This window comes from Microtus ochrogaster, chromosome 4 (genome assembly GCF_000317375.1).
Source record: "Microtus ochrogaster isolate Prairie Vole_2 chromosome 4, MicOch1.0, whole genome shotgun sequence".
NCBI classification, from domain to species: Eukaryota; Metazoa; Chordata; class Mammalia; order Rodentia; family Cricetidae; genus Microtus; species Microtus ochrogaster.
In genome coordinates this window covers 1,914,541-1,929,573 of record NC_022011.1, presented here as the reverse complement: position 1 = coordinate 1,929,573, position 15,033 = coordinate 1,914,541, and the positions used below count along the sequence as shown (strand labels likewise).

General features: G+C 48.4%; 1 protein-coding gene across 6 annotated transcripts in view; it reads right to left on the bottom strand.

The window, feature by feature from the left end:
• Window positions 1-15,033, bottom strand: part of Znf827 (zinc finger protein 827) — a 174,250-nt gene that overhangs the window by 53,447 nt on the left and 105,770 nt on the right. For all 6 annotated transcript variants that reach the window (XM_005345384.3, XM_026777695.1, XM_026777697.1 and 3 more), the window contains one exon: window positions 6,685-6,788. In XM_005345384.3, the coding sequence (XP_005345441.1) occupies window positions 6,685-6,788 (104 nt within the window). The remainder of the gene's footprint in view (window positions 1-6,684; window positions 6,789-15,033) is intronic.

Below are 15,033 nucleotides of genomic sequence, written 5' to 3'. Positions count from 1 at the left end.
GAGAGAGAGAGAGAGAGAGAGAGAGAGAGAGAGAGAGAGAGAGAGAACATCATAGGGAGACAGAGCTGTTCTCCTCACAGGAGCAGGAAATGTTGGGCCGGGCATGTTCCAACAGCCTTTTTAAAGGCTCACCTACAATGTTGTCACTTCAGCTGCTGAAGTTCTTACAACCTCCCAAGAACGCCATCAACTGGAAACTAACTCTTCAACACATGGCACTTTGGGGGTCTGTAAGAGCCAAACCACTGAGATGTATGACTTGGCACCACTTAAATTAGACTGATTGGCAGGGCAGAGTGCAGAGACTAGATCCAGAATTGAACTGAGGACAGGGACTCACTCAATAGCTCTCTCATCTCTCGCTCTCTCCTTTGAGTGTGTGTGTGTGTGTGTGTGTGTATGTGTCTGTGTGTGTATCCCTATGTGTAGCGTAGCCTGTTTGTGTGTGTGCCACGTGGGCAAGGAGGCACATGTATTCAAGTGTATGTGGAGGCCAGAGTTTAACATCTTATATCTTCCTCTCTTGTTCTCTGCCTTTTTTATTTATTTGGAGATGGTGGCAGTGGCAGTAGTTGGTGGCGGTGGTCCTCACTGACTGGCTAGACCAGCTGACCAGCAAGCTCTGGCGATCTGCTCACTGCACCAGAGTTAGGGTTACACTATGTGCCACCATAGCCAACTTTATGTGGCTCTTTGCTGGGGAATATTATTTTAAGGTGTGTTACTTTTGCTTATGTTGTGCAACATTTGTTTAATGATATAAAGACGTGTTGCTTTTGTTTGTGCTGCATTTGCTTAACTCTGTGAAACGGATTCTTTGCCTGTCTGAAACACCTGATGGTTCTAATAGAAAGAGAAATGAAGGGAAGGAGAAGAGCGAGAGAGAACAAGAGACGAGGACATCAGAGCAGCCACGCAGCTACACAGCAAGCTGTGGAGAAAGAAGTAAAGAAACGTACACAGGGAAAGAGAGAGGTAAAAGCCTGGAGGCAAAAAATCGTTGGGATAATTTAAGAAAAGCTGGCAAGAAACAAGCCAAGCTAAGGCATGACATTCATAACTAAGAATAGGCCGCCATGTGTGATTTATTTGTGAGCTGGGTGATGGATCCCCCAAAGAGCCAAAAGAGTGAAACCTCACAATAGAGATACTGAAGATCTGAACTCAGGTCCCTGCTCACATGTAGGCATTTCCCCAAAGCCAGCAGACAATTTCTAGAACAATCTTTTCATTGAACACCCAGTCTGTCAAATCAAGTCCTTGAGGAAACTATACTCCCCCACTGCCGACTTGAGGAGTCTCCTTTTGGAGGGGGCGCTAACTAACACTCTCTACTCTTGCTCTCCTTATTGATTTATTGTAAGTAACATCAAAACACTTTTTATGGTGAGAAAGAATGGGGGTAGGAGTTTACAAATGTTTACATCATCTAATTCTGGGTTCCATCTGAAATAACAAATAGAAGCACAGAGACTCCCAGCACTGGGAGGAATCCCATGGAGACCCACATTTTCCTTCACACCCACTCTGGTTGTGTTTCTAGTTTTTGGCTTGATACAGAGCAAACCCTGCTGTGATTCAAAATTATAATAATTGAGAACTGAAGCGCCACATTGTTTCCAAGCAGAGCTGACGCTTTCCCTGAACGGCTCCTGTTCACTGCAAGACGAGAAAGTGAACTCAGAGGAAGATATGACTGTAACAGGTCTTCCCTGAAGAGCGTCTTGTGTCCAAGTCTTCCTTCTGTAATGTACATGCTGCATGAGCGAGGCCTTTATAAACCGAAGTACCCCGAGTGACACACACCCGTGACTTCTCTCTCACGCCCCACAGCAAAGCTCCTTTACCCCTTCTGTCTAGTCACCCTGGGCACACTCAGGACCCACATGTGGCTTTAGGGGTCCCCTGTCCCTATACCACTCTGGAAGAAAGAGACGATGGTTTTTATCCCGTGATTAAGGATTCCCGGTGTTACCTCCGCCTAAGACGTGAACAATGGCAAGGGTCCGGTTCTTAGGGAAGTCCGTCTAGAAATACTGGCACAGCCAAGACCGAGGCGCAGGGAGGCTCTGTGCTTATTCCATGTCTCTGAGATGGTGGCAGCTGCGAGCTGCAGATACCATCTGCTGAAGGCAAATGCCTAGTTAACTGTGCTATTCTTGATTTCTTCACAGTCCGTAGTTTCTACCAATCTCACCCTGCTCTGCTACCCCCACTCACTGTCCCCAATGCAGCCACACACATGAAATTGACCACGGGTCCCCCTTAACTGGTACTCTCACCTAGCGTGGCTGTGCTCCCTCGCAGTGTTGGCTTTCCATGGGAAGCATGTGGAAAAGCATTGACCCCAGCAGTAAATGCATGTGTTAGACATCTTGCACAGTTATACAACGCCTGAGAAAATCAACTTCATAGGGCAAAAGGTTCGTTGTGGCTCACCTTATTAGAGTTTCATGTTTGCTTGACCCTAGAACTCTGCGCCAGTAGCAACACAGAACATGGTGGCGGGAACTTGGGTTTAGCAAATCTATCTCACCTCACAGTGGCCAAGAAGCAAGGTGAAAGCAGGCAAGGCCAGGGCTCTAGGATCTCCAGCCGGGGCATATCTCCATTGACTTAACATTGGGCCCTCTCTGATAAAGGGCTGCCTCCTCCCAAGACCATGAAGCTGAGAGCCAAGCCTTCTACACAAGCGTGTCACTGAGGGCATTTCAAGTCCAAACCACAGCAGTTTAGGACAATATACCAAAGTCTACTGTTGAAATATTGCTGTGCTTGCTGCATGTACCACAAATTTTGTAGACTGTCACTGGCCCCATTGAACCTCATTCACCACTGGGAATCAGAGAAAATCCACTAGGCTGACACTGATCTTACATTTCCCGAGGAAATAAATTTGCTAAGGAAATAAAGAGTAGAAATAATATTTTAATGGTGGCCTTTAAATGACCTAGAAAAAGACTTCTAAGAACGCTGGAGCTTTGACTGACAAGTTACTTTGTACCTATGCACTAAAAAGACAGACTGAAAAGACAGTCATCCTCATCCCTGCCTCCCCATCATCATCCCCTTCCCTGCCTCCCCATCAGTATCTCCTTCCCTTCTTCCCCATCAGTATCTCCTTCCCTGCCTCCCCATCAGCATCCCCTTCCCTGCCTCCCCATCAGCATCCCCTTCCCTACTTCCCCATCATCATCCCCTTCCCTGCCTCCCAATCAGCATCTCCTTCCCTGCCTCCCCATCAGCATCCCCTTCCTTTCCTCCCCATCAGCATCCCCTTCCTGGCCCCCACTTCTGCACAGCTACCTGCAGCCTCCATACCACCCTGTTGATTTCAAAGTGGATCACTCTCCCATATCAGTGAACTTTTGGCCCCTCCTCCCGTTTTTCTATCCAGGCTTTCGCTAGTAATGCCATCCTGGGACTACAAGACCCCTGTCTAGCTTCATTTTATCCCACATTCCCCAATTATTCAGCAATCTGCTGCCCAAATGTCATCCAGAATTTTCTAGAAGCATCCCCAACTCATTCCAGATCTTTAAGATATTCAACTGGAGCTCCATCTCTTTGTTTTTAGCACTGAACCAGTGAGCAGGAGTGTGAACTGAACATGTCTACGTGATACCCTGGGGTCCAGGTGTATTTTGAGATTCCCTGTTCCCTGCTTTCAGGATGGTGAGGTGGTGCAAACCACTGTGTGGTGTCCCAGAGCAGCAAGAGAGCCAGACTTCACTACCTGACACTTCAATAACAAAACACAGGAACTCCTTTGTCATATGCAAATAGACTCTCACTAAACCAAGGGGAGAAGACTTAAAAGTCCTTCATTCAGGGGGCTGGAGAGAAGGTTCAGTGGTTAAGAGCACAGGCTGCTCTTTCAGAGGACCAGTGTTCAATTCCCAGCACCCATACAGCAGCTCACAACTATCTATAACTCCTGTTCCTGGGGATCTGACACTTTTACACAGACATAAATGCAGGCAAAACACCAAAACACCAACGAACAAAAAAACAAAAATAAAAAATCATTTAAAAAATAGTTCATTCAGAAACTCTGGTTGGTGGCTATGATTGTTACCTCCTATTTTCAGCTTGACTAGGCTAAACCCCTTCAGAGGCAGTGAGACACTTTATGGTTTATGGGGAAAAGCACCTGCTCCCAAGCTCGTGACCCGAGTTTGATCCCTGTGACCCACACAGTTGCCTTCTGTCCCCTGTGTGCACGGGGCATTAGTGAGGTGTGGGCATGAGAGAGGCAGACTATCAGGGCTGGAGCAGAGAAGGTTAGCTGAGGAGTTGGTGCCCACCTTGAACGTTAGTCACCAATCTCTCACAGTCTGGCAGTTGAACTGAGTAAAAAGGGAAAAAGAGAGAAAGCTGAGCACGGAGTTCCTGTCCCTATTTTCAGCAGGCATTACGGACCATGCTGCTCCTAGCACCCGGCCCTCCCTCTGCTCCATGATGGCTGTGTCCTCTGGGCCATGAGTCAAACAAGCCTCTCCAGGGAGGCTTCTGTGTCTCTCTGAGAGGCACGGCGGGGCCCAGGGAGCTGGCCCAAGAATACAGTGGCCATTTGGGCAGACTGAAGGAAGCACCGCAAACTCTGGTTTCTTCATGTTGGTCTTCCCAAGTCAGTGGGCCGCCGGGGCTCTTGCCAGTACTTGTCTTTAGTGAGAACTTTGGATTGCTTGTCCCTGGCAATTTAAATCTTTCCATTTTAACTCAGTCTCCGAAGTATTTTCTCCTTCCATACCAAAAGCCAAATTCCTCATTGACTTAGGCATAATGTTTACACATGGGGATCACTTGGTTTCTGGGTGCCTACAGGAGGGCTCTGTTCAACAGCAGGTTGGTTATTCCTTGTGAGGGTTGGTTTGCATGTTTAAAATCCCAGTGACATTCACCCCATCTCCCCCCAAATAAGAGCTAGCTTTAAAAGAGTGAGTTTATCTAACATATAATGCGAATCTATCACCACAGAACACCCCCACATCTATAACACAGTTAAACAGCCTCTGGCTTGTCTCCTCCAAACCCCTCCAATTAAAAATGTCTTAAACACAGCTAAACCAGTTGTGACACAAGCAACATCGGTGTGTGTGTGTGTGTGTGTGTGTGTGTGTGTGTGTGTGTGTGTGTGTATATATATATATTCTATAGAATACATATTCTATATATATTCATGGGATATTAGCTTTACGGATCACAGCACTTTGACAGGTAATTCCTGGGCAGTTATTCTGACATTAGAAAGTCACAATCCATCAACTTATCAGTAGGGCAATAATATTGAGGACCAGGGTGACAGTTTTTCAAACAACCGTAGAAAGCAAACAGTAGCTCCAAGACACCCTGTCTGAGAAGGAAGATAGAAAGCTAAGCAAATGTCCCTTCATCCCTAGACCCAACCATGACATCATGTCTTCCTGCGTGAGCATGTTCCCTCCAGAGATGGAGCAGAAATGCTCCGTCCACAGAGTCAAAGAAAATGCTGGGGATTAGGTTCTGTTTTGTAGTCTGGAGGTGGGTCTGCCATTGCTAGATTAAGAAGGACGGGCTTGACTGTCCCCTCACACAGCACACATGGTGACATAAGCACTTCACAAGTCATGAATTACTCAGCTCTCAACATTCTATGAAGCAGGGCTCCTGGGGTGTGGAGGTCCTTGGATTTGATTCTGGAAAAGGTTACAGGACCACTAGCCCTGTTTGAAGCCGTTCCTGCATGCACACACACACATGCATGCACCTGTGCACATGTGCACACATGCACGTACACACCACAGCTGTGCCCCATAAAAGGACAACACAGTTTCTCTTTTACTCTAGAAAAGGGGAGTGAAGGATAGGTGGAAAATACATGTTGGTGGCTGAGATTACCAGGAGGGTCAGATGCATGGCTGTAATAGGTGCTTGGCTAAGAGAGACGGAATTCCGGGAGGCCGGGCCCCTCGGAGGACTGAGTCCCTTCTAAGGACAATGGTGTTTGTAAAAGTCACAGGCTGCAGTGCCTAGATCTCAGCCTAGCCTCTACCAGTTCTCACTGCCTTCCTGAAATACTGACAACATATACGACAGAATTTCATTCAGGTTAAAGACTTTGCATGTGTGTCTGTGTGTCTATGTGTCTGTCTGTGTGTACACACACGTGTGTGGAAGGCAGAGCTCAACACTGAGTATCTACCCTCTTCACCTGATCTCCACCTTATTTTTGACACAGTATCTTTCATGAACCTGAAGCTTAGGTTTGGCTAGGGTGGCTGCCCAGCAGGCCTCAGGGCCTGCTGTATTGTTTCTGCCATCCTGGGATTACAGGTGAGCAGTGCGGCTCAGGATAGGTGTGAGATGGACAGATCCAGGTCCACACAATGGTGCATAGAGCATTTTAGGAACCAAACCATCTCCCTGTCCTGATAGTTCTCTATTTTAAAGAAAAAGAAATTCATTACATGGACAAAGTAACAGGAAGAAAGAGATTATGGGATCTTAAAACAGAGATAAAAGAGTTACCATAACATGCACTTATTTTAGTAAACTTTTGTGGCATCCCAAAGGCATTTCCCCTTTCTCTAAGACCCGTCTGCACAGGAATAGCTGTGACACCTCAGCCACGAGCATCTGGAAACACTGAAGAAAAGCCTTTCGCAAGCACCGGAGGACGGAAGCACGGCAACGCGTCCTTACCTGGAGCTGGTATTCTTCCGAGCGGCGCAGCTTCTCCAGGCAGTAGATCTTTTGAATTGGAGGTGAATGGTGATTGTCTAAATGTGTCTTCTGAAAAGAAAGGGCTGGGGTAGGAGAGGAGCAAGGTTTAGTAAATTAAAGTTATTTAGGACACCCAGTGCATCTGGCTCCAAACAAACACACACAATACTGGAAAGACCAGAGCTTTCTCAATGACTTTTAAGAAATATAAATAAGAGTATGCTTGTGACCGAGGAAGAGAGGGCAGGTTTTCTCAGATGAACATCACTCGGGCATTACTTTTATACCAAAGGTCCACTAATAAAAGATCACTCTTACAAAAAAGATTTATTTTTATTTGTGTGCGTGTGTGTGTATGCATGCATGTGTGTTTGTGCGTGTGTGTACATGTGTGTATGTGTGTGTGTGCATATAGAGGCCAAAAGAGAGTGTGGGATGCAGTGGAGCTGAAGTCAGGTAACCACTTGACGTCATGTCAGTGAGCTATCTGACATGGGTGTTGGGACCAAACCCGAGTCCTCTGCAAAAGCAGCAAGCATTTGTAAGCACTGAGCCTCACTCCAGCCCCTAAGACATCACATTGGAAACATAGAGAAACTCAAGCCCAGGGCCAGCTCAGTGGTTGCATGTATTTTTCCTTGCTAATGTGCTTTCTGGGCATGAATTAAGATCACTACTGGTGCCGAGTCAGAAAAAAAACTTCTCTATATTCTCCAGTGGAGGAGATGGACACTGCTTATTCCATAATCTGTCACCTGAGCCCTCGGAGACCAACAGCACACATGGGAGGCACACAAGATGGGGCCTGGGCCACTACACTGCAGGCAACAACTGGCTGGGCCCAAAGAAACTGCAGCTCAAGCCAGAACTGGAAAGGTTCTGTAGGAACCCCCGGGCTGAGCCTACCTGATACAAGCTGGGGGCCAGATAAGCCTGAAGCTGTAGCAGAAGCTTGTACCCAGAAGCACTCTCTCCCAGCTCTACTCCTGCCTCCCAGGAGGGCCTGGGATTGGCCAGACCTTCCCAGAAAGCAGGGTGACTGCAGCTTGAAAGCACAGGACACAGAACAGACCCCACGGCACGAGAAGCCCACACCTGGCTGCCTTTCTAGGTATGGCCCTAGACTACTGTTACAACAATTAAATAAATGTCAAGGGGATGGCATTAGGATAGAAGTGGGAGGGAGCATTTTCATAAAGGGAAGTGCACATCAGTGGGCAATGCAGTTCCACCATCACTGTGAGGCTCCACGGACCATGGCTCTGCCTGGGACACTTGGAATTTGTGTCATAAGCAGTAAGCAATCTAATCGGGCTTTTAAAGTGCACAAGCTGTGGCTCACTCCATGGACACAGGAAAGGCAGTCTTATACCAACAGCCACACAGGCTACAAGTGACAGAAACACTTGTTGGCTGGGTGCCTATATTCCAGAACTGAAACTCCAGTCACACCAGTACAGTGGTGTGACCTCGCACACAGTCCTTAACTTCCCGGGGCCTCCATTTCTCCTCTATCAACAGGATCATAATGCCCACACATCAACAGGAGGTGTGAGGATCGAACAGACGTCCATGGGCTGTGTTTTGCATGGTGCCAGTGTATACAACAGGTGCTCAATAAGTGAGAACTTTTTAAAAAATGTGTGGCCCAAAGGAGAACAAATTAATCAACTTTTCCATTCAAGTTAACAAACAGGGAAGTCCCCTTCGCATAGAAGTCATTACACCAAGCAAAGGAAAAGCCATTCTGATTTGGAAGTCTTAGTTAGCTGAGGGGATCAGGATAGTATCCAGTATCCAGTTCTTGCACGAGGAAGACTTCTAAGGGTCTAAGGACGTTTAAGGAGTAAGAGATACTGCTGGTCAGACATGGGGCACGAAGGTTCCTGATGCCAGGTAGGGCTGGGCTGAAGCATGGATGAGACTCTGGGTTCCATCCCCATTAACACACACACACATGCACACACGCACACACGCGCACACACACACACACGTCCCATGTCATTAACTCTGACGCTCACACACAGAGTGACACTGCCTCAGGAAAGGTGAGCAGGCCATCATCTGTCATGTTATTATGGCTCTGTCTGCAGAAACTACCTTTATTTATTTGTTCATTCATTCATTCATTTGGGGTTTTTTTCAAGACAGGGTTTCTCTGTGTAGCCCTGGCTGTCCTGGAACTCACTCAGTAGACCAGACTGGTCTTGAACTCACAGAGATCTGTCTGCCTGAGCCTCCTGAGTGCTGGGATTAAAGGAGTGCACCACCACTTCCCAGCTTATTTACTTATCTTTGAGACAGGTTCTCCGGGCTGACCATGAACTTGTTCCATGGCCAAGGATGATCTTCCTGCCTCTGTCTCCCAGGTGTTGACATTGCAAGCCTGTGGCACCACAGCTGCCTGAGCCACCTTGAAATAGGAGGACTCGGAGGGCCTAGGAGAAACTTCCTTCTGGGGACCCTGAAATCCCAAGAGCAGCCCTTGAAGTGTGTTTAGAAATATCCGCACCACTGAGAACTGTGTCCTGCCCCCGCTTTTACGGATAACCATTACAGATATGGCCAGAGATTGCCCTCAGTTTTCCAGCAGCTCCTTAGTGAGTGCCTGAGATGGGTGGGCCTGGGACCATGAGCACCACACCCACCATGGTTTGAGAGATCAGGATGTGAGGACGTCTGGATGCAAGGCACATCCCAGCCATGAAGGACGAGATAGGGAGTGGGACAAGTGGCTGACTCGATGCAGGAGAAAGGCACTGGATGATGGGGGAGGTTGGCCTGGTCTAGGAGGCCCCAGATGCTCTGAAGGAGGGTAATGTTGCTGGGTTCGGAGAAGCCTGAGGACCATGGACTGGGGACAGCCAGCATGTGGAGCGGCAGGAAAGCCACAGGGAGAGAGATGAGTGGGATTCCAGTGCTGGGAGCACGGCTTTGACCTCAGAACAGATGCGCTGCAGTGTCTTCAGCTAGTGGGGAGGGAGGCAGGGAAGGACTTTGGTTTCAATTACTGACATAGACAGCCTGGCATGTGGCCACACCATGGTCCATACGGGAAGTGGCGATGGTGGGGGGCAGTGCTGCAAGCCGGCAGAGGGCATGCAGATGGAAGAAGGCTTTAAGAAGGAGCAGAGACGAGCACAGGGCTATTGACACCTGGGAGAAGTGGGCACGGGCTGCTACGTTCCACATGGGAAACAGCCACCCGGGTTCCGCAGCTAGCTGTGCAGGGCACTGCTGCAGCTTGCCACCCTCTTCCATAGCCCAGGTCCCTGTGAGTGAGCAGTGCAGTCCTCAGAGGAAACCAAGTCAAAAAGAAAAAGTGATCTCGGGTCAAGGCCACTTCCAAGTTAAGTTTTCTATTCTTTATGCCAGCTTTATCCTGTGTAGAAAGAAAGATGTCTTTAGAGGCAAGAGAATGTGAGGAGTGTTATGCCAAAACCAAAAATGCACCAAAAAGGAGCATCCATGTATTATGAAGTCAGAGGATCAATGCAGAAATGCCTAGAAGTCACGGAAGTCAAGTTATTCATGAAGAGAAGCTAGTTAACAGAACACTAGTCCCAGGCTAGACCACTGCATTGACAGTATGAGCTTAAAGGACCGGGTAGGTTGACATCCATATTGGCCACTTAATGAAGCGACTTGTGTCAAATAATCTCTCCAGTCCAAGTTTCATCACTGTGGATGTGGTTCAGACCTCATCTTCCAGGGGTACCGTCAGGGCTTACCGAGGCTTACATAGTGCAGTTCTAGTACTTAGTGCACGCTCACGCTGTTTCGGGCGTGGCTTCAGGCAGCCCCCAGAGGACCTGTGAGGACAGCCACCATTATGACATCCCTATCGTACTGATAGACTTCTTAGGGAAGTGGTGAGTTGTCCACACTTGAGTTGAAGCGAAGTCTGAACCCAGGGCAGCTGCCTTCATTGTCTGCCTTCTATCCTGAGCAACACAGACCCACAGGTCTTTCTCAGAATCCATGTAAGGAAGGAACAAACGAGTGAGCAGTAGAGAGAGTCTCAGTATGCAGGTTGGTAGAGAGCAGGAGTAAGCTCTGGTTTTTTATAAGCTGAGAAGTCCAGGGAAGTGAAATTGACCTTAGTCAGTTTCTCTCTAAAACCTAAGCTGTGCCCCAGTTTTCTAAAACTTCCGCAGCCCCTGAGCCACGCCCTCCTATTCCCCGAGCCACGCCCTCCTATCCCCAACCACACCCTCCTATTCCCTGAGCCACGCCCTCCTATTCCCTGAGCCACGCCCTCCTATTGCCTCTGCAGGCAAGCTGCACTCAGCTGGGCCTAGGTGAAGAGTGAAGGCTAAGCAGGGTGTGGTGGCTCATGCCTGTAATCTCAGCAACAGAAGATGACCTCAAGTTCCAGCCCAGTTTACTACATAGATCCAGGCTAGCCCGCACTATAGAATGAGACCCTCTCAAACATATAAAAAACGAGGGAAAGGTTAGGTCTCCAGGGCACTCTGGCTATGAGCACCATCTTCATATCCTCACCATGCTGGAGCAAAATACCCTTGGAGAGCACCAGCCTCGAGGGCTTGGGGCTCTAAGCAGAGGTAATCTTACTTTTGGCTATGTGTCGAGAGCCAAACCCTACACTTGTAGCTTCTAGCTGCACAGGGCAGAGGCTTGTGACATGCAGAATCCCAACGGCTCTCAATGGTGCTGGACTCTGGTGCTCAAAGCATCATGGTTAAGAGACGGTGAGGATGCAGTTACTGCTTGGTGGGGGCTCCCCTGCCCCCACGGGGAGCAAAACAGAAGGGAAACAAGCCAGACTTTAGGATGGACAGGGAAGGAAGTTTGTACAGTCCTTGAGTCGGAAACCCAAGTTGGCTACAAATCATTCCAGAAAATGAGCCGGTCTGTGACTGTCACAGGGCCCTTGATCCTGCTCTACAGCACCTGATCTATAAAGAGCTGTAGTGGCCCCCATAGGCTCATGGGCAGAGGCACTATTAGATGTGGCTTTGGTGGAATAGATATGGTCTTGTTGGAGGAAGTGTGTCACTGTGGGGGTGGGCTCTGAGGTTTCATATATGCTCAAGCCATGCCTAGTGTCAGCTTCCTACGGCTAGCGGGCCAAGATGTAGGACTCTCATCTCCTGCAGCACGTGTCTGCCTGCACACCATGTCACACCATGACAGTAATGGACTGAACCTCTGGAAACGGAAGCCACCCCAATGAAGTGTTTTTCCTTTATAAGACTTGCAGCGGTCACGGTGCCTCTCTCTTCACAGCAATAGAAACCTAATTAAGACAGAGACCACTACCAGAAGGCTGAAGAATGGGGCTGCAGATGTGGTTCAGCTGGCAGAGCGAGAGCCCAGAGCTCACTGAGCCCTGAGTTCAACTGATGCACCAAGTGAGCAGGCGTGGCTGACCACCTCTCAGTAACTTACCACAAGGGATACAGAGGCACGAGGACCAGGATGAAGATGGAAATCGCCTTTAGCTGCCTAGTGAATTCAAGGCAACATTAGATCCCACCCTCCCCCACCCTGAAAAGGGTAAGTTTGAGGAAGTAAAAAATGAATGGATGAATGAAAGAATGAAAGAAAAATTGGGGGGAATAAAAGAAAAACGAGAAAGAAAAAATTATATTTTGGTTGCGTTGTTGGGAATGTGGCAGGCAGCAGTAACGAGTCCCCAGTGGGATGGGGTCATAGGTTATCTTCATTTAAGAATATCAGTGTCTACTCTAGTGTGCTCTCTTTGCCTAGACAGAGGCAGGCGACCTGGTCAACTCATCTAAACAGTTCATACAGTCAGCACCCACATTTAGGAGCTGGGTGAACTTCCAACAGACCCAAGTCACCTGTTTCCTTTCCTGTTGGTTACTGAGGAAAGACACCTTCGAATCTATTAGCTATATGAGTTTCTTATCTAGATAGAAGTGAAACGGTTTTTGATATGTATGATCATTTTTCCCCTGTAGCAAAAAAATCTAAGAGCTAAGATAAGAAGTGGCAGTCCTGTCACCGGAGTGGCCAATGCCAGGCCTCACATAGCACGGACTACAGGGTCAACAACACAGGGCTGCACAAAGAGAGATTTACAATAAATAATAAAGCCATTCGTAAAAGATTATGGCTCTAAACAGTGATACATTTCACTAAGTGCTGGGTGGTGGCACAAACATCTCCACCTTTAACATCTGAGGGCCAGCAGGACTTGTTTCCATGTGAGCAGAAAGCTCATGGGCCCACAGTCTCCGGGAACCAGCTTTGCAGGAGTTCCCACGGGAATGCTAGGACAGAGCAAAACACTGAAGGAAGGGACGGAAGGTGAACGTAGCCTTGAGGGCGGGGAGGCTACGCTGCCAGTTCAGCACCTGCCTGCGCAAGCATGCGAATCGCAGTTCAGATTCCCAGTGACTGTGCATAGAGCCAGTGTGGCTGCCGGTTCTGAAATCTCAGCACTGGGAGGCAGAGACAGGCGGAGCACTGAAGCTTGTGGCCAGGGAGCCTCACCAAATTAGTGAGCCCCCAACACAACCTCAATCATGTGAGTGTGTGCGTGCACATACACACACACACACACACACGAGAGAGAGAGAGAGAGAGAGAGAGAGAGAGAGAGAGAGAGCGAGAGAGAGAGAGAGCCAATAACTTCACCTGGAGTAAGGACAATGTCTTCAAAGTAGCAAGTAGCCAGGTGAGTGGAAGGATTGTCAAATGGTTAGAGCACTGACACTGACTCCTCTTCCTGGGGTTTGGTTCCAGAACCCACATCAGGCGGTTCACAGTCATTTGTAACTCCAGCTCCTGGGTCTCTGATATCGGATTCTGGCCTCTGTGGACACCTGTGCGGTGCGTGCACACACACACACACACGCACACACTTGCCAATAAATTGATGGAGGAAGGTCATTGGTTGATTAAATAAAGAAGCTGCTTGACCTGATAGGTTAGAACATAGGTGGGAGGAGCAGACGCTGGGAGGAAGAGGAAGTGAGCTCAGAGACTCGACAGCTCTCCTCTGAGGGGCAGATGCCTCAGAGAGACATGATGCTCCACTCCTGCGGGCAGAGGCGAGAGCTCTGCTCTCTGAGGCACACGCGATGAAGCTCCGACCCAGGATGGACGTAGGCTAGAATCTTCCCGGTAAGCGCACCTTGGGGCGCTACTCACAGATGATTAGAAATGGGCTAGTCCAGGTGCGAGAGTTAGCCTAGAAAAGGCTAGATAGAAATGGCCAAGCAGTGATTAAATGAATACAGTGTCCGTGTAATTATTTAGGGTATAAAGCTAGCCTTGCGGGCAGCGGGGTGCTGGGGACGCAGCCCCGCTGCTCCTATTACTACAATAAATAAACAAAATAAACCTTTTTGAGGAAGCGACTGCTGTTGCTCTTCACAATGAGGAAAGCAGTCTCGGAGCTCTGAGCCAGGAACGGCACAGAAACAGAATGACAGCGGAGACGGCGACCGCCCTGTGACGGTTCTTCCAGGGGATGCAGAGCTGCACATCAAGGTGGAGTGGATCCGCATCAGAGACAAAAGGCAGATTATCCTGACAGATTTCTATAGTGCGTGAGAGAAAGTATATTTTCAAAACCAAAGTTTCTTAGTTATCTGTTCATCTATGTACCTGAATTTTCTCTCCCCAAATTCTGGGTAGAAAATACGTCTAGAAGGTTTGAGTTCATTCTGAAGCGATCAGGAAGCTATAGCTGAGAGAACAATCTTCCACTTTTCCAAAAGCCACAAGAGACAGGTGACAAAACAGCTACCCCAAGGATGCATCGAACACTAGTTAAAGACTCTGCCCACACACAATGTGCCATGACCATAGGCAAGAGGCTATAGGGAGCTCCCGTATGGGATCTCCATGTCTAGATAAGGAAACTGAAGGAAATAAGAGCACACTGGGAATGTCTACACAAAGGCTACGGCTTGCTACAGTAACAGACTACAGGCTTGGCTCAAGGAAGATGAGGACCAGGGAAGTGCTGGATTCTTTACAGTGCTCCTCAAGGAACTGAGGGGCAGGAAAAAGTCTGTGATGGGAGAAGAGCTACGCAAGCCTGTGCTTAAACGTCAGTACCAAACCACTGACAACACTGTGTACTTTCCCGTTAAAAAAGAAAGAAAGAAAAGAACCAAATAATACTGCAGGCTGAGTGTTCCTGGAACACCAGAGACAAGGTGCGCTTTGGAGTATCTTCATGTAAAGAGAGGTGCCCTGGGGACAGAACCCGGATCTAAACAGGAAATCCATTTGGATCCTATAGGTCCTACACGGGAAGGTCATCGTATACAATAATTGTAGTGCGCCTGTGTTTTGACGGTGACCTATCGCATGGAGACAGAT